Source organism: Alligator sinensis, unplaced genomic scaffold, assembly GCF_000455745.1.
Source record: "Alligator sinensis unplaced genomic scaffold, ASM45574v1 scaffold76_1, whole genome shotgun sequence".
Lineage (NCBI taxonomy): Eukaryota > Metazoa > Chordata > Crocodylia > Alligatoridae > Alligator > Alligator sinensis.
Genome location: NW_005841865.1, coordinates 2,845,468 through 2,865,683, shown reverse-complemented (window position 1 = coordinate 2,865,683; position 20,216 = coordinate 2,845,468). Strand labels below are relative to the sequence as shown.

The following is a 20,216-nucleotide window of genomic DNA, read 5'->3' as shown; positions in this document are numbered from 1 at the left end:
TCTTTCCCTGATGCCTATCCCCATGTGTTTGTCCTGTACTAGAAACTGAGTGCAGGAGAATATCAGGACATAATGAGAAAGGAGGAACAGGCTGGCAAGGGAACAGATAGGAGGCAAGAAGTTGAGGGATGTCATGGGCATCAGGACAAAGAGGAGAGTAGCAGGTGGCAGGAGAAGTTGTGGTATTATGGGTGGTGAGAGCAAGTAAGGGTAAAATAGGCAGTGCAAGCAAAAGGGTGCAACAAACAGGTGGTAGGGAGATACCTGAGTTTCACTGTGATTGGAGTGAACATCTTTAGACCAAGGCTCTCTGAGTTCTGGGGCCGTGCTCTTCCAGGCATGCACTGCCTGAGCTCCAGCCTCCCTGCACTTCTCACAGTGTCAGGTGAAAGCACAGAGGAAAATGAAACAAGATGTATTGGGAGAGATGGAGCAGAAAGTAAAGCAACATGACTGCAGCACACATAAGCAACTGCCATCCCCAACTCTCAAGCAAACCCAGCATGAGACTTTTGTTAGCACACTGGGTGTTACAGGCAGAGGCAGCCAAAGCTCCTTTCAGAGTTTGTTCAGAGGCATGCTGGAGGAAATGGGAAATGCGATTCTCTGGTGCCAAAGGCTGCATAGGAACGGTAATGACCGAGTGCGCAGTTACACCCAGAGGTAACTGCCTCTCAGGGAAGAGGAGAGGACCTTGTTCAGGTGCAGAGTGGGCCAGTGGCACAGCTGGGTATGGAAACCAGGAGTGTCACCTCCCCATTTCCTGCTCAAACCAAGCAGCAGAAGCACTGAACAGGGGGCCTCAAGGAGCCAAGGCTCTGCTTTATTGCCAAACGCAAACTCAGAGAATGAAGGAAACCAGCCATAGGCCAGAAGGGAACTTCATCTTGCAGGACAATGCTGTCCCACTGATTGTTTGCAAGCTGCATGAGGCCCGTGAGGGGTTCAGTTGCAGTCCTCCGGCTCCCACCTAGCCACCGCTCCCCCTATTGCTCTGGCTGTAGTAGCTTCAGAGACCCATGGGGTGCAGCACAGCACAGTCTGTGATGCCAGGAGAGCTGGCAGTAAGACTGCGCAAAATTTCACCTGCAGTTTCGTTTTGGCACTGTTTTGACTCGTTTCGAGCTCAAAACAGCAAAATCAAAATGAAACGGAGAACTTCGAAACAGCCTCGAAACGAAACGAGGCAAATCAAAATGTTTTGAAATTTTCGAAACGTTTCGAGTTTTGAAGCTCAAGCTGGGCCTGCCTGCAGCGAAACAGAAACTAAAGTAAAGAGAGGTAGGGGGAAGATGGAGGAAGGGGAGGAAGGAGTGCTCTTGTTATTGACTGCGCAGCTGGCCAGTGACTTCCCTGAGGTCCCTTCCAATCCCAGTGCTCTGGGGGAGGGATGGAAAAACTGCATAAAGGGCAGCATTATTTGAACTGCCCTGCTTTCTGCCTTGGTGTCAGTTGAGTGAGGGCACACCTTAACACAAGCAGCCATGTCACGAGTTTTGCCTGCCAGCAGCAAGAGGTGCAGGGCCCAGAACCCAGAAGCCCTGCACCGATCTCCTTCACAGCTGGCAGGCTTCGTTGCCTCAGCAGGGGCCACCATCCCTGAAGTTTTGACCCCACTGTGGCTTAACACATCTACGTGACATGAGTTTTTTGCCTTCAAGACTTTGAGGTGTAGTGCCCCTGAAACCCCTGCACCTATATCCTTGCAACTTGGCAACCTTCATGTCCTCATAAGGGGCTACCATTCTTGCATGTTTCATCCAAATCAGGCAAGAAATGACAAAGTTATAGGCTGTATCGAGCTTCCCCATTATAGATTACGGGTGAAATGTTGAAACAGCATTGAAACAGCAAAACTGTTTCGGCAAAATGAAACGGAGCAGCGGTTTTGAATCAAAATGAAATTCAAAACGAAACACTGTTCCATCAAAACACAAGTTGAAATGGAACGGTGCCATTTCGCACACACCCAGTAATTCCCACGTGAGCAGGGAAGGACCCTGGGACTCCCCCCACCAACTGGTGAAACTGCGCAGCTGTACACAAACCTGCGGGGCTTCGTCCCCGCTGCCCAGCCCCACGGGCCTCCTGCTGCGATTTGCAGGGAATGCACCTGTTCCTCAGGGGCTTCATGGCCTTAGCAGGGGCTAGCAGGCCTGCAGTTTTCACCCTGCTGTGCCTTAACACACGCACCGTCACCCATGTCACGAGTTTTGCTCATCAGCAACTTGAGGTGCAGTTTCCCCCAAACCCCTGCACCTATCTCCTTGAAACTTGGCAGGCTTTGTTGCCTCAGCAGGGGCTAGCATGCCTGGAGTTTTGACCGCACTGTGGCTTAACACACGTGACATGAGTTGTTTGCTTTCAAGATTTTGAGGTGCAGTTTCCCTGAAACCCCTGTACCTATCTCCTTGAAACTTGGCAGGCTTCATGCCCTCAGAAGGGGCTGCCATTCTTGCATGTTTCATCCAAATTAGGCCAGAAATGACAATGTTATAGGCTGTTTTGAGCTTCCCCATTATAGCCTATGGGTGAAACATCGAAACAGCAAAACCGTTTTGACAAAACAAAATGGAACAGCGGTTTTGAATTGAAACGAAATTGAAACAAAATGCTGTTCCATTGAAATGTTGAAACGCAAGTCGAAACAGGACGGTGCTGTTTTGCACAGCCCTAGCTAGCAGCCCAGAATATCTGAGCAGTCAGTGCAGCAGGAGAGCATGGGCAAGGCAGGCAGTGGGGAGGGGTGCTTGGGCATGCAGTACAGCAGTAGGGAGCACTTGGGTGCTCAGGTCAATGGCAGCACAGAGGTGGCATGTGGCTGAGGCCCAGGTCCCCACTGATGTGGCTTTTGCTAGTGTGGCTTAAGAGGCATGCAGCCCCCCACCGTTTAGAAGTTGAACAGCCCTTTATATGAAACCCTTCACCACAAATACTTCACAAAGAGAAATGAGAGAGATGGGGGAGGAGGTCAGAGGCAAAAGAGGAATGAGTGGCAGGACAATGAGGTGGATATACTGGGTAAGGTGTTTTCCCAGTGGGAGCTACAAAAGGGAAGGCTCTCTCCCCTCTGAGGCTGGGACTGCAGGGACTGAGGGGGGCCAAGGCAGTGGGCTAGAATGCCAGGCCGCTCTGTCCTTGCACTGCTGCTTTCCCAGGAGATGCCTGCTGCTTTTCATGCTCTTACAAGGAGATTCTGTCTTCTCTAGGGGGCAGCTCAGCAAACCCACCAAACACCCTACCAAGGCTGCTTCTTCCAGCACTGGTGTGCCTGCGCTCCTACCCTGAGCCTCCATTAGCTGGACTGCCACCATCACTGGGTAAAGCGAGTAAGACTGCCATGGGGTGCTGTGTTCAAACAGTGTTCCCATGAGCAAAAAAACTCTGGAGCAATAAGTCTTGGAGTTTATTCATGTGCATTAATCACATGTGTAGATGTACCCCATGAGTCTTTCAGCCTCTCTGCCCTTAGAGGCGTCAGAGCCAGCTCCCCAGCTAGTATAAATCCCTGCATTGCTCTCAGTTCCAGTGGAGTGGTACTGATTTATCACTCGGGGCTGGCCCTCTTTTTGCACCCCTTGTCTCCTCTACACTTTGCCTTCTGCTATGCTCACTGTTCCTGCGGAGGAAGTGCTTCGTGATCCTTGCTCTCCTCCTCAGCTAATTACATATTGCACTCCTATTGGCTGAAAGGCAGTGAGTCAGCAGTAGGATGATACATGCAGACAAATACATGCAGATGCCTGGACTATATCCTCACCTGATGGCACTGTGCCCGTTTATAGCAGTAACGACTAGTATATAGTATAGATGGTCCTTCTAGAGAAACAATACTTCAGTTGGGAATTTCTGGAGGTCTGCAAGCTCATGGCTCCATTGCATGAAGAAGCACGGGGAGTGATCCTAGCATTGATGCTCTACATACTGCTTGTTTTCATGAAGAGCTCTAACAAGCCCTGTGAACTTCACTACGCAGAAGGGGGCCTAGTGCTGTGGACACCAGAGACTGCCTGGTGACCAGCCCTGAGCCTTCTCTACCCTTCTCTACCTTCTGCTGTAGGTCCGCCTGGTCATTGCGGAGAAGGGGCTGCCCTGTGAAGAGCGGGATGTCAGCATGCCACTGATTGAGCACAAAGAGCCCTGGTTCATGCGTCTTAACCTTGGGGAGGAGGTACCTGTGATCATCCATGGGGACAATATCATCAGTGATTACAACCAGATCATTGACTACATGGAGAAGAACTTCACAGGAGGTAACAAGGGCTGGGTGAAAGATTAATCAGCAGCAGTGTTTTTCAATGGAGAATTGGGTTTAGCCATAAGAACTTTTGTTTGCCAAAAACGTTCTGCTTTGTATTGGGGAAAGTTCAACTTTCCCTCAAAAACCCTGAACAAGAAAACCTAAGAAGTGTTTCACTAAAGCCAGAAAAACTTCATCTGGAAACCAGTAAATAAATTAATTAATTAATTAATGCTACCACAGGGTCTGGAGGGATCTGTACATCAGGTACCTCGCCCCTCATGGCCCCAAAATGGGTCCCAAGCCCAACTTCCTCTCTCATGAGGCACCACAATCATAAGCAATCCCATAATGTACTATGGCCATTCAGCAAGAAAACCTAGTGCATCATGGGTGATATTGGCCAGCCAGGAAGCCTACTGGCCAGCCTGGGAACCCATTGGCCAGCCCAGGAGCCAACCTGGAAAGAAATATTATTAATTTTTGCTCCATTTCTCCCTGGGAAAAAAAATTCTGAACAATTCTAGCCTCCATGGCACAAGGACATGAGGGGATCATGGGGCAGCATTGGCACATCATGCACTTTCCTGGGGTGGGGAGCTGAGGGCTCTGGGGTTGCAGGCAGGCTTTGATGACATTGTCCCAACCTGCTTGTTTGAGAGTCCCAAGAGCAGACATTTCTCAGGTTTCCAGGTCCTTTAGATTTTGACTCGGTTGCATGTCCCATCAGCAGTATTTTTGCAGTGGTTTTGATTCTGGTCTCCACCAAAATGGACAAGGGCGGAAGAAATGATTTAGGACAAAGAACTCATCTAACTTTTGAGAGAGAGAGAGAGAGAGAGAGAGAGAGAGAGAGAGAGAGATGCTTTTTGACTTTGCTTCCAGTTTTAGACTCTTCTTCCAATTCCCGCCCCATCTCCAAGGCAGACACCCTTGACCCTTTATATGCATCCTCATGATGAGAGCATCTGCACAGTGAGATGGAGAAGAACTGGAAAAAATATCACCCCTCCCTCCCCTACAAACTCTACAGCTCTGAACCAGCCAGGGGTTGAGGTTTAGTAAAACCAAAGGCATGCCCATGAGGTTTGACAAAATCAAAGCCAACCATGGGTTTTGCTCAGTTTTACTTAAACATAACAGAACTGCAGAGTTTTGTCACTGACCCGGAAGGATTCAGAAGTTCCTGTCCTGCCGCCAAGCTGCTTTGAGACACCAGTGTCCACGCGCAGCTGGGCAGGGTGACTGATTTCATATGCTGGTGTCTTACAGTTATGCATTTGATAAAGCTTTTACTGAAAATGTTTATGGAGTGGTAACAGGGATCAGTCTCTGAGTGAGAGCTGTGCTAATCCTGTGCATGGCACTCAGCTCTAAAGATTCACTTATTAACATCCTAAGCATGATTTCATTATTCTCACATCCATTAACCCTCTCGTTTCCTTGCCTCATGTTTAATTCTCCTCCTGCTATTCTCATCTCTAGATTATCACACTTAAGGGCAAGGGCTTTGTCCTTATGAATACCCCATCATGCAAAACACCATGCACATCTCTGGCTTTATATAAATACTGACAAGCATGTCCACCTCTCTTCGCTTGGAGGCAGAGTCACTAAGATGTTGTGCTTAACACTGGTCTGAGACAGGGCGAAGTGTGAGAACCTAACCTGGAGAACGTCTGACTGTGTCAGGCTGTCCCCTCTGGAAGCTGGAGTATGATGCCTAGGAGGGAAGGGCACCAAGACCCCATGCAGTTGGCTTAGGGTGTATCGCCACTGCTATGAGCACAGGTCATGTAGACAAACCCAGGCTAGTTTGGGTACTGGCAGCAGCATAGGCATAGAATGGAAGTCAGTGCAGGGTGCAAAGCCTGCCCAAAAAGCTGGGTGAACACTCAGGCAGTTGACCTTCACTGAGCAGCTTTGGCTTTGACTGCAGTGCACATAAAGAGATTTAATGGCCTGCCAAAGGTCAGCAGCACAGGGCTCCAACTTGCCCAGAAGCCTGCAGCTCTTCTCCTTAGATGTGTGTAGAAAGAGAAATCGCACCTGTGGTGAGCTGTTGAGTCCGCATTGCAGCCCCGATTCCTGCCTGAGGACCCGTTTGTAAATCATCAGTTTGGAAAAAAAAAAAAAGATGCGAGTGGCAGCTGTCATGGGATGCCCAAGATAGGTGTCAGCTGAGAAATGAGGGTATGTATTTTTGGTTTTGGGTGAATCTACTGTTGGGGAACAAATTGGGATTTCTGGTGCTGGAGGGTGAATCTTTTGCTTTACTCAGAGGTAGCCTGGTTAGTGGCAGGGCCCCTGCCCTCCCCCTGACACCTGGCCAAAGTGTCACACCCCAGAGTGCTGTGAACCAGGGTGTGAGGTGAGAGCTGCAGGTGACAGGTCTCCAGCACTTCCCCAAAATTTCTTTTTTCAGTGGTTTCCCTCATTTTTCAGAGCTAGCAAGTTCAGGGCTGTCAGACCAGGACAATCAAGCTGGAACACTTCAAAAGCAGGAGGGGGAAGTCTAACTGTGGCATCACAAAACCTGTCACCTCAGGAGGGGAGAAATGTCAGAACTTGCCTTAAAATAGATTCCAAACAAGGGCAATTTGGAAGCTTAGCTTCTGTCCTCTCCCAGAACCCAGCTCCTTTCTTCCAGAGCTGATATTCAGATGCAGAACATTTCTCCACTGACAGTGAGGCTTTAATTTGGGTTTAGCAGAATGGGCTGGCCTCTGTTGAATCCCCAGAGCTTCACAAACAGATGTAGAGGGAGACCTTGCTGCCCCCTCCCAGCTCCTCCTGAAAGGGGGTTATTGCTTTTGTACCAGAAAGCAGCCCAGAATTGTCCAATGACAGGCCACAGCCATGAGCTGTTATCTGTTTCATTCTTGCAATTCCCCTTTATTTTAAATCCCCACAGTGCCACTGTATGTGTATGATTTTACATGGTCTACTCTCCATTAGGGTTACACATACAAAAATGCAGGCAGAAGGTAGCCTAGCATATGTGATAGCAGCCTGTCACTAGCAAGAGGCATCAACTAAGCCTTTCAGATGAAACAGCTCCCAAAGATAGATATTTATAGATCTTGGGAGTCCCCAGACAAAGGTTAGAAGGGAGAGACCGAGAAGTTATGTCAGCTCTAATGATATTATAGACGTGACTTTTTGAAACATATGCACAATTGTATGTTGAAGTTGCAGACGCATTACCTGAAAATTCACTCGTATTTTGGGCAGTTGGCAGAGCAGTGGTACCTTATAGGCTAATTCAGAGAGACACAAGCTTTCATAAACAACAAGCTTACTTCTTCAGATACTGTAATGATGATGAGATTATTGAAGGCATAAAACATCTGTGTTTAGCTGAAAGGGATCCCGGTTCATAGGTGACTACTGAGCAGTAGCATTACTTTTCATATTAAATATGTGCTTATGGTTGCACATATAGTTCCATGGCTTCAGAAAAGTTTTCTTTCCTTCCCCAAATAAATAAGCAAATTGAAAAAATAAATGCTTCATTTTCATAGGACATAGGAGTGAGGGGCTGAAGGGGATCTCCTGGGCCAGGCAGTCAGGTCTACTGTGTCCTCTTCACATTTTTGAGCGAGTTGCTTAAAACGTGAAATGGCTCAACCTGAATATTTTTCTTTTATTGTGGATACTGGAAATTAAAATGTTTGCTTTGTGACCTCCCAAAAAGTTGAAGAATTTTCTTTTTAACGAGCCTCCCCCAGTTTGCAATGATTTTTCTCTGCTGGCCTTAAATAGCATGCTTCATCACAGTCCTCCTTTTTGTGTCCTTATGGCAAGGTATTTATAACTTTGTGACAAGGTATTTAGCCAGATTTGTTGGAATCTGACAAGGTGGTGCCATGAGCACTTTTGCTATGGCCTACAAACTTGTGACCTCCAGGCTGTCAACCAGCAGTCTTTCCTGCCCAAGTGCAGGGGGGCTGGACCCGATGATCTGCAGGGTCCCTTCTAGCCCCTAACATCTATGAAACCATGCACCTTAGCACCCACACCACAGTGATGCTTCAGTGCCTAGTTTCCACAATGAATGTATACTCTGCACCTGCCAGAGTTGCACCCCTTGTGTGAACAGCTGCTCACCTAGAAGTATGTGGGGCTTTTTTGTAATTCAGTTAATAATACACTTCCCCGAGAAGTGCTACTGTGAAGGTACCTGGGAAGGTTAGGCAGACTCAGCTGGGAGGGTCAGTGGTATTAGCTATATTAACAAACTTCACAATAATCTCCAGACTACATTAGCCATAGAGAGGATTGCAGCAAAGCCAGATCTTTGAAGATGAAATAAGGCACTCACTCCATAAAAATGCCATTCCTGCAAATGCCCTTTACAATAAATTCTTACAGGGCTTCATTTTATCCAAGGTTTGAAGCGTAATTTAGCTCCATTAGTTACCAGCAAAGGTTACATATGCCATAGCATCAGCAGCATTCAGGCCAATCACATAAAGCTGATTCAGTGTGCAAAAGGTGGAGTAAGAGCTATTTTAGTGAGCTAATGCCTCCAACACCAGCTGAAGGATGTAGTCACTGAATACCCTTGCTCAAAGAGACAGCTGTTCTGAATGTGTTGGATTCCAGCACTGGAAGCTCAGCATGAACTGATAGGATACTGGCCAGGAGCCACATGGAAGGAGTGTGTACACTACAGGTTCATTATTATTATTTCATTCAGTGGGTGGTTTCTCTCAATGAAAAGCCCCAGTTCTGGGCTGGGATCTGCTCCTTTGCTTTTGGTACAGAAGCAGCACAGAAATCAACAAACAGCTCCTGAGGGGCCGTCAGCCCCAAAACAGTGTCCTTAGCACCCACAAAAATTTCTCACATCAGCTCAAGCCGCAGCAGTGCTGGAGCCCAATTCAACCTGAATAGCTTTAATGTAATCAACTCAGGGAAACCGGGGATGGAGATGCCTCATTTAGCTCCATCTGGATCCATCCCTGGGGGCCAAGGCATAATTGTTCCCTCCAGCACGTTTACGAGTTCTTTATACAGTCTAGATTTATAGACTTCTGTGGAAGAGGCAGTTCACCTACGTCTCAAGACAAGCCTGTCTCCTTGCTGCTAGTGGCACTTACCCAGTCCACCTCACAGGGAGGCTGAGAAGTCTAATTAGCTAGTATCTGATCTGTGCTCCATGATACAGAGCACTTTTGATGTGCTACCTGCTCCTATTTCCTTCCTAAGCCTGATCCTCTTTCCAGTGTGAAGGCGTACTATAGAGAGAGCCCTGGTCCGGGTCCTGGGTTCAGACATTCCCATAGAATTCAGTGTGAGTTTGCTGAAAGAAGAGCTGAGAAAACACTGAAAGGAGCCCTTGAGGCCCCCTTATACAGGTATACAAGTATGTGCTGGTGCCACAGAGCCATGCTGGTATCCACAGTGAGTTTTACATGAGAAGGGGCAGGCACAAACCCAGCCCTTTAGTTAGCTGTTGAGAATCCCGCATTCAGAAGTATTAAGGTTTGCAAGGCAACAACCAGCCCTGCCAGTTCACTGGTGCTGTGTCCAGATGGAAATTACTCTGTAGGTACTGGCAGCTGCTACATGGCCTGTACCAGAATAATTGGCCAATGCTACCACTTTGATAAAAAGACATTTCAGGTCTGATCCTGCAGTTTTTTCCTATTGATTTCAATAGAGCTACATGCCATTAGCAGGACTGTCAGCTCAAGTCCTTAATTAAGAAGAACCAATAGCCAATGTCAACAAAATCTCTCTGTAGATAATTACTTTAACCCAGATCAAGACACAGGCTCATTGAAACTTGGGAAGTCAGCTCTGCACTGCAGACAGCATATGGACAACATGGGCTAACAGAGTCCCCTGTGGTAAATTCACTCATTGCCTATTAGAAGCTATCTGCAAAAGCCATAAACATTTGTCTGTCTATAAAAACAGCCCAGATATTATCAGGGGCGGGGGGAAAACATTCCTTATTCTGGCATCCTCCTTTCAGTATTTTTAGCAATGCAGGGGGTTGGACTAGATGACCTACTGAGGTCCCTTCCAACACCAATTATTTATGATTCTATATAATAAAATGAGTGACACAAACTGTCACCTGAAGCTTGTATTACCCATGTGGAAAGAACCAGCAGAAACAAACCCATAAATGGTGAAGTTACTAAATATCGAAACAAAAGCTGGAGGAACCACAACTAGCTTAGGAACTATTTCCAGACTGCAGAGGAGCAGTGGCCTTATGGTTACTGCACTGAATTGGCGCTCAGGAGATCTCAGCCTGATTCCTGGCTCTGCCAGTCTTTCTGTCAGGGCCTGGCAAAGGCACTTAGGATGCCCAAGATAACTGGTACCAACCACCATGGATTCAGTGGGTCCCTTAACTTGTTAGGTTCTTCAGAACCTTCATCTCTCTGGGCTTCATTTTCCAGCTGCAAAATGGGAATCCTTTTTTCCCCTCAGAGGGAAGACAAACATGTTTTTTTTGGTGAGGTGCTCAAGGGTTGAACCTTTCCCACAGATGGAAGTTTCAGGCTCTGAAAGACTGATTTCCAAAAAAACCCCAGAAGCAAAGGCCTGCAGGCAAAGATGCATGTTCAACTGTGTGCCTAATCCGTGCACACAATATCAAGAGGGAACAGCATGTCTATTTGCATGTGATTGCATATGCATTCACAGTAATTACCTGTGAATGCATGCCAGTGCAAACAGTCTAGCCCATGACAAATTTGAAAACCAGGCAAAAAACCTGCATTTTTTTTTTTTTTTTATAAGAAAAGGATCTTAAAATTTGTCAGTGAAGGAGCCAGCAAGCAGAGTGTTGTCAGAGCTGGGGTGATGACACAATACATAACGCAGCCCCAGCTGCTCTTTTGGTATCTATTGTGCCGAAATATGAAGATGTAAAGCTCTATGTAAGTGCCAAATATTGTGGTTATTATTAAGTGTTATGACTCTGGGTGTTGGACAATGCAAACATTAGCATAAAGCTAAAGCAGACATATTGGCTCAGAAGTGGCACTTGTCCAAGGCAAGGGTACTGATTAGCCGAGAGATTCTACCTGGAATAGAGAGCACTGTAAAATATGTCTGCTGCCTACATATGCAGAGGACTGAGAAAATACCCCGCAGATGCAGAGAGATGCTTTGAGTTCAGTGTTTTTTGCTAGGAAAAAAATGGAGCCCCTGTTGTTTGAATGAAACAACTACCAGAAACCCAGTGGCAGCTCCAAAGTACACACTAACTATGGAAACCAGGCACTGAACTGTCATGCTCCATGTGCAGCGCACTGTACATGAGCAAGGCACACAGTCATTATGCAAGCAGGGACAGCAGATCCCAGAGCAGGATTACTTGACTGACAAGATGACTTGGATTTGATCCCTGGGGTCACTTCACTTGAACTTCAACTTTCTGGGAAACCATTTGAACTGATAGTTTCATGGCTATTCCCATCTCCTATCAGAATTGGCACCGGCTAGGCATGAAGTGGTGTCATAAAACAGGAACTAATAAAAGCCACTCCAGATGAATCTTTACCAGCCCATGGCCCAAAGACAATCAAGCCAGATGGGGACAGGCTGCTACTGTTTACGGTAACCCATGCTGCCATGTGCTTCTGCATTTCAGAAAATGTCGCCCAGCTGATCCCTGAACCGGGGAGCCTTCTTCACTCCAGAGTGATGCAGTACAGAGAGATCCTGGACTCGCTGCCAATGGATGCCTACACTCATGGCTGCATCCTCCACCCTGAGCTCACCATGGACTCCATGATTCCAAAGTACGCTACAGCTGAGATCCGCAGTAAGTGGCTAATTTTAGCAGGGCTGCCAAGGGTTAGTCAACAGCGCAGTAGTGCATGACATCTATCTACTTATTTATGTGTTTATTTATGCAACCTCCACAGCAACAGGCTGCTGTGGATCTTCATTTGATAACCCTAAGGCAGAGCAGACACAGATAGCAGCCCTTCTTCTCTCCAGGTCTCCTGCACATCACGTGACCAAACCCCACCTTGAACAGCTTCAACCTTCCCTCAGTGCCTGCACAAGCAGATCTGTGTTGGGTCCAGGAGATAATAATAAAGAGACTCTTTTCTGTGATGACCAGGAGATAGTTTAGGGAGGCCCAAAAAGCAATCTGACCCCCCGTGCTGTGTCTTGGCATCCTTGAGAGCAAATGTCTGATGCTACTTGGACTCCATCCTACATATTACTTTGTCTTTCCAGGGAACTCAGCTCCTAATGTTCATTCTCATTAGTTCAAAGCCTTTCTGTCCAAGTTCCTCATTTATGCGGTCAACCACATTTTACACTGTTCCCCTCCCTAGAGTGGAAAATGGGTCTCTTGAAACAATGAAAATCTTTCCACCATTTTGAAAATCAGAGTCTTTCTCCACTTCTGTGAATCAGCTTTTAACCATTCCTCAGGGGTTACAGCTGCAATTGGTCCAATTTTTTCCCAAGAAACATTTTCCAGTGGAAAATGCTATTTCATTGGCATCAGAACTTTCTGTGGGAACAAAGTTCATTTTGATAACATTGTGTTTCCCAAACCAAAGCATTTGGAAATGTTGATGCATTCTGTTTTGATGTTCCCAGAATGGGATGCTTTGATTTTTCATTTTGAAAGGGCTTTCCATTTCATGAATTTTATTTTCAACAAAAAAAATATTTAAACAGTCAAAACTGAAAACTTCAGTGTTTCACCTGACCTGAATACTTCATCACTAGTTCAGCTCTTAACCTCTCATTTAGATGAAGAATGAAAACAAATGTTTTCAGGTTTGCAGCAGAAGGTTAAACTTCACAGTGGAATTCATGTGCCACCAAATCATAGTGTGTTTTTTTCCCCCATCCTCTTAATTTCTGTCATTAGATCTCTCTCCTTCTCATCTACACTTTCTTTTGCTGCCTGCTCTTTTTCATGGACTCATTCATCTACTCTCACTCTCCTTGTTTCTCACCACTCTCACTCTCCCTGGTTTTTTTCACTCTCTTTCTTCCCCTACCTACCACTGAGCTTTTTAAAATATTATTTTCAATCATTTAAAGGTTATAAGAGGAAGACTGTCCAGGGATTGAATTACAAACACGGGATGAATCGGCATAAGACACTGTACTTGACCTTCGAGCATTCATGAAAGATTGACAATGCTTAATTTAACTCAGTGGCAAAGATTCCTCGTAAAGTGTAGTTCAAATCTGGAAAGTGACTTTGTCAGAATGACATGTGTCTTGTCTCTCAGTAACTCTGGAGCAAAATGGCTCCAGTTAGAAGAGCAAACATTTTTACCTTCTGCAAGTGCAGCCTGGGATCTGAAAGTCAGGCTGGGCTCATATTTCACAGGCTGTCCTCATATGAGCTTCCCATCTCTGCCTGACCATGAGTGCCTCGGTGCCCTCACCTCCTCTTCCTGGGACTTCAAAATCTTCTCTTTTCTATCCTTCTTGAAGTTCCTTCATGGTGTCATAGGAACTTTCCACCTGCTTTTCATCCCCAAGATGTGCTTTAAACACACAGACTGTATGAGCAAGTGCAGGAGCACAGACTCCTGATGCAAATAACTGATTCAAACACACCGGACTAAATTCTGCTCTCAGTGGAGTTAATTTCAATCCAGAAAAAAAAAGTTAACAGGTGAGAGCCCAAGCTGATGACGTTTACACTGGAAAGGGACAAGCTGATGCTTTATGGCAGAACTGTTGGGAAACACAGGAATATTCTGTCCTTTGGGAGTGAAATGAAAGAGAGAGGTGGGGCATGAAGAAGCAAGGAAGCATAAAGTGCCTTTCCATGCAGGGACACAGCTCTGTGAGAACTAAATACAACTTTAATGAGGTTATTCTATGTTTACCCTGAGGTAATTAAGAAAATCATTTAGCCAATAATCACTGTATCTAAACAAACATGCAAATATAAAGATTCAATTAGGCAGGACCCTCTTTCTGAACATGTGGTTGCTTCTGTCCAGATCATCCTGCCTCCAATAAGTGCAGTGATTCAGATACAGCTATTTCCAGTGCACAAAACACTGTTGTTACTGAGTTCCATACCCTCCCATGCTCCTTTCTGACTCACTTTATTACCACCGAGCAATGCCAAGGTACAGAAAAACAGTTTATGGCCCAGAGAAGCAGACTTGGTGGCTTCTTTCCCGAACTGTTTTAAAGGAGGGGTTTTGCAAGAGCTGGGCACATCTATTAATGGTACTTCACTCTGCAGCTGTGTTGTTGGTACCAACATCTTAAGCTGCTGTCTTAATACAGAGGTCAGAGGAGACAGTTGGATTGCAGCCATGCATGTTGTGTTGAGGTCACCCAGGGTAGTCAGGTCCAAGGACAAATGGTAACAGCAATCTTAGTAGGGAGAATCTAGCCCAGCTATGTATATTACTATCATTTCCTGCAATAGCACCAGACAGGACTGTACTTGCTGCTGTAGAAACATACAGAGAACTTGGCCCCAGAAGACATCTCAGTCTAATTTACAGCAAGATACAACAAGAGATTATAAGAAAACAAAGGAAGGGTGGACAAGGGACAAGGACAGGGATATGGTTTTACCCAGACCTGTTGAGTGCATGTCTTAATTATTCCTACTGATTCAGTGTCAATAGGCCACATAATACAATAACTTGGAGCCAAATTCCATTTTCTCTTGCACTGGAAATCCAGTGACTTTCCTGGACATAATCCAGGCAGTGGGTTTTGACCCAAGCTGTCTTTCAAATACCCCAGCCTTGAATAACTGTGGCCATATTTACGTGTGTCACTACCCAGGGTTGGCAAGGGAAGGGAAGGGGGCTTTCCTGGGCAGTGTCTTTATAACACAGACCTTGTAGAGCAGGGGTGGGTAATTATTTGGGCTAGAGGACCACTTAGGGAGTTTTGGTGAGCTGTTGTGGGCCAGGTCAGCACTTGGCCCCCACCACCCCACAACAGCTCACCAAAACTCCCCAAGCGGCTCGGCCCTGGGGCCTTAGGACAGAGCCCCACACTGGCCCCACACTGCCACCACACTGTGATGATGGGGTCTCCAGGGACACTGGCTCGGGACCCATGGAAACAGGGTGTACTTGGCTGGGCAGATGGGAGGGGGCCATGGGCGGGAAGGGAGCGGCATCTGGGTGTAGGACAGAAGGGTGGGGCCGGGATCAGGATCAGAGTCAGGACTGCAGGCAGCGGCATGCACGGAGCAGATTACAGCTCTGCCTTGGGCCCATGTTATCACTGCCCCACAATCCCAGTCCCAGCCCTACCTGCCCATCTTGCTCCAGGATGCTGCTCCATGCGCAGCCATGGCCACCCGACCAAGCGTGCCCTGCCTGAGTCAGTCCTGGGCCAGTCTCCATGGAGACACCACCCACCCACTCCATCAGGTGCCCCCAGCAGTGGGTGCAAGGTGGACAGGCTGGGGTGCCTGGGCAGTGAGGCCAGGTTGTGGTGGCAGAGACTGGCAGCAGCAGCTGGAAGGAGCTGCTGCTACAGGGTTGCCAGGAAGTGAGTCTGGCCACCATGCCACCCAGCCCCATTGTGCGCCTGGGGACAGTGGGACTGCTTATGTATGCCCAGGCTGCCCACCGTGTGTGGGCCGGGCAGGGCTGAGGAACCCACTGCGGACTGGATAAAATCACTTGGTGAGCCTGATTCTGCCCACCCCCGTTGTAGAGCCTAGGCTGTGTGTGGATGAAACGAGAGGTGTGCGCGCAACACTTTAAAGCGGGCTAAGTGCTTTTGCACCACTTTAATGGTGTCGGTGTTTGCATGCCTCAGCAGTGTATTGCACGTTAATTCCAGCTGCTGTAGGAAACTCGGCACCTTAAATAACTTGGGGTGCAGCAAACTAAAACTCCTTTGACTCCCCCCTGGAGCCTGCCTGCCTGAGCTGCGCAGGGCCCCGGTGCTTCCCTCCATGGCTGCACTGTCCCCGGGACCACCCAAGCCAGATGCCTGTGGGTGGGTGCCGCCTGGTGGGGGGGCCCGCTGCTGCTGTGGAGGGAAGCACCATGGAGGGAAGCACCAGGCCCCCAACCCCTGCAGCCCAGGGACCTCTCTGCCCACTGGCAGCCCCTCCCTCCCCATCGGAGAGGCAGGTAAGTCAGCGGGGTGTGTGCATGACATGGGGGTTTAATCAGCCCTAAATTGAAGTGGTGTTTTTTAAAACCCAGCACTTCAATTTAGGGCCCCCATTCCATCTACACACACCACTACTAGATGCTATTTCCAACCTGGTGTAAGCAAGCACATGTCAGCAAAGCTACATATCACTTTCCCTAGAGCACACTGCATTCAACAGGCTTTCTGAAGAGACTGCTTTAGAACTGCTTTGTCTACAATGCTTGGCTTCATTATGACTTTTTTTGCCAATCTCTCTTTCTACAGCTCCTCTAGGCCTCCTTTAACCAACCCACCATGCAATGGTCACATGCCTTACATACTCCCCCACCCTCCATGGAGCATTCTCTTAGCCAATTTATTGCATCAGTCTGTTTACATCTGCATAGCATTTAATGAGTTGCACTTTCTCTTCTTATTTGTTGAAGGTCATACATCATACATCCTGACTAGTTCTTTTAGCTGGAATCATTTTCTCAAGGCCCACAGTCCAGACCGATCTGTTCTTGCCTTGGTTCATGCTCCTGCTGGGACTCTCTTCTGTTATTTTCGTTTAACATCTGATGCATGGTTGACTCTTGACTCACGCTTCATTTCAGAGATTTTCTTCTCCTGAAATGCCAGGGGCTTTGCATGCCAAGTTAAGCAGCCTCATATATGCTACTATATTGTCCCGTGATAGATGAGGTTTGCTGCCAGTGGACTGGTTTTCCCCCTTTGCCTGCAAGTGCAGTGAAGCAGCTAGAATTGCAGTGAGAATCCCAGAAGGTAAAATTCTCACCCCAGTAAAGTCAAGACAAGCTTTGCCATTGACTTCAATAGGACCAGGATTTATCCCAAGAGACACAGCATGCACGTGACAGCAGAGAGTCATTACACCCTCCTCTTGAGTGAGAAAGGCGACGTGCTGGCAGTTTGGCAGGCAGGTTTCTGCGAATGAAAAGCTGTTTTTTAAAAAGGGATCATTTGAGAACTCTAAATGGCAAATGAGGAGTTTTGCAGTTTCAAGGCCTCGAGTTAATGTAACCTACTCCTGGCAGTCATCCCAGGCTGATGCTGGCATCTCTTACAGAGATCTCTAACACTTAGACACAGCCAAGCCCCGTTTTGAGCCACTAGGAAGAATAGAAACAGGTTTATACTCCTGCAGAGATTCACCCAGAGTCAGGTGCATTATGTCACATTCCTGGGGCCTCTCTCAAGTTTTAGATGCTTTTTCCATTTTACCCATCTTCTTTTCCTATGGATCCCCAGTTACCTCCTTTCCTATTGAGTTTCCTCACAAGCACTCCTAATGATCAGCAGATGAGGTGGTCTTATTGTTTTCCTACACTAGTTCCGTATGTCAAGACATTTGAAATCTAGATTGTGTGTGTGTATATGTGTGTGCATGTGCACACATGCACACGTGTGGGTGTACACACACACACACACACACACACACACACACACACACACACACATATATTACTGCCTTTTACCAAAGGCAACAGCAAATAAGACCTCTGTCCAGGGAGCTGGACTAGAGGACCCCTGAAGTCCCTTTCAACCCTGTTCTGTGATTTTACCTATCAGGCCTACTTACCCACATAGCAGCCTTTTTCAGTAGTCAAACAAGTTTCTCCGCTTCATCTCGTGTTGTCTTCCACATACTCATTCAGGGTCTGTCTACCCTGAGTGCCAAGCAGCCTAAGGGAGGAATCATGAACAACGCATGCCCCCAGCAGCTGGGGGGGCACAGCAGCGGCAGGAGCATGGCGGTGGTGTGAGCGCGTCGGTGGTAAGCGGGAGCTCCCACAGATGCTGCTGGCACTGCTGGCGGTGGAGGGTGGCGAGTGCTGACCAGGGGTCGGCAGCTACCCACAGACACTGCTGGCGGTGTCAGTAGCGGAGGGGTGAAGGGGGTGGCGAGTGCCCACTGTCAACAGAGTCTTTTTGTAGGGGGTGCAACACCATGCTCAGGGGGTGCATGTGCACTCACATGCGCACTCTATGCATCACCCCTGGGAGGAATTAGAATGACCACCTATCCCTAATTGGGGGGGACAGTCCTGAAATAGGAACGTCAAGTCCCGGTCCCAGGCTGCATGACTCAGGGACAGTATTTGTCCCAGATTCACACTATCATGCAGGGATCTGGGTTTTCCATTCACCATGGAAAAACACAGGAAATGGTGGGTTTCTCCTTGCAAACTGGCAGAGTTCCAGCCATGGCGAGGTGCCCTCCCTCCATCCAGTGGCAGTGGGGGCAGTAGTGTGGAGTTTTGCCCCCCACTGCTGCTGGGTGGGCAGGGGGTGCTCAGCCAGCACAAGGCTCCTGGGGGAAGGGCAACAGGGTGGGGAGCCCTGAGCCCACAGATGCCAGTTTGCATCCTTTACTGCTCCGCTTTGCTCTGCTCTGGCCATATCACCGGTGGGAGGGGAGGGGAAGGTTGTGGGGGGCGGCAGCATGTGTCTTGCTTTTCCATTTTGAAAAGATGGTCAGCCTAGGAGGATCACATTTGAACACACCCCATACATCCACAGCTTCACCCCCATTTCTGGTGAGGTACATGATCGGGAGCCGGTGGATATGGCATGCTTGAAACAGCCATCTCTGGGACCACCAGGAATGCAGTGTAAATATATCTTAATTGATCATTATTATTTATTTCTAGTGTGGTAGTGCCTAAGAGGCCACTGATGGGCCAGGGCATCCTGTTACTGGGCACTGCCCAGATGCAGAACAGTAGAGACACTTCCTGTCCCAAACACTTACCATCCTACTGTTCATGAAGACTGTCCTCTTTGCCCTTTGCTGGGTATATGTGAATAGTCAACAACCATGTTGCTGGGGAGCAACAGCTTTACACAGGGAAGGCAGCAGAGCATTTCCTTACTGATGTGTGCCTAACTGGTATTCTCAGGCAGAGCTCACAACTAGAACCTGACAGAAGTGGAAGGGCAGTGTGGGGCTTTTTGGGCTGGAGCAAACAAATTGCTCCCTTGTCAAGAGGCTTAGTACCAATGGGACAGAAAAACAGAAAGGACAGAGTGTGTGTGTGAGCAGACAAGGTTCCTTGGGTGAATTTGATATCTTTTATTAGACCAACCCAAATGGTTGGAGAATAGTTATTAAGCAAGCTTTCGGGTTCAAAAACCCTTCGTCAGGCTAAGGAAGTGTCAGCAGTCGGTGTGTGCTCTTCCTGGATGGAATGAAAAGTAAAGAAGCCAGGGGCTGGGCTGGGCTGGGCTGGGCTGGGCGGGGGAGTCAGTTGCCAGGCAGATTATAATGTATCAAAAATCCAATGTCTATGTTTAGTCCTTGATCTCTAGTATCCAGGAGGTTGATGAAATGGAGCTCGTAGGCTCGTCTCTGGGAAGTGTTGTGCAAGTTTCCCTTGAGGATCAGGGCTGAGAGATTGGAGAGAGAGTGGCCCTCCTGTGAGAAATGTGCCCCCACCGGTAATTGGGTATTTCTGTCTTTGATAGATTTCCGGTGTGCGTTCGTTATGGTGCACAGTTGTTGTCTGGTCTCTCCTACATACCTTCCATCAGGGCATTTGGTGCATTGGATGAGGTATATTACATTTCTGGAGGTGCAGCTGTAAGATCCTGGGATGCTGATGGCTCTGTTGTGGGGTGTAGTACTAGTGGGGGTGGTGGAGATGTGTTGGCAGGTTTTGCATTTCTTGTCCTGGCACGGTCTGGGTCCTTTTGGTGTGTTCTGGGCTTGAGAAAGTTTGCTTCTGGTGATGAGGGTGGTGAGGTTCGGTGCTTGTTTGAAGGCTAGGATGGGTGGCTCTGGGAAGATCTTTTTAAGAATAGGGTATTTTTCTAATATGGGTTGCAATTTTTTGAGGATTTTCCGTACAGGTTCAAGGGAGGG

The 20,216-nt window shown here is 47.7% G+C and overlaps 1 protein-coding gene across 1 annotated transcript in view; it reads left to right on the top strand.

The window, feature by feature from the left end:
• GDAP1L1 (ganglioside induced differentiation associated protein 1 like 1) overlaps positions 1-20,216 on the top strand; it is a 42,832-nt gene that overhangs the window by 5,984 nt on the left and 16,632 nt on the right. Inside the window, exons 2-3 of the mRNA XM_006016687.3 lie at positions 4,061-4,253; positions 11,862-12,035. Of these exons, the coding sequence (XP_006016749.1) occupies positions 4,061-4,253; positions 11,862-12,035 (367 nt within the window). The remainder of the gene's footprint in view (positions 1-4,060; positions 4,254-11,861; positions 12,036-20,216) is intronic.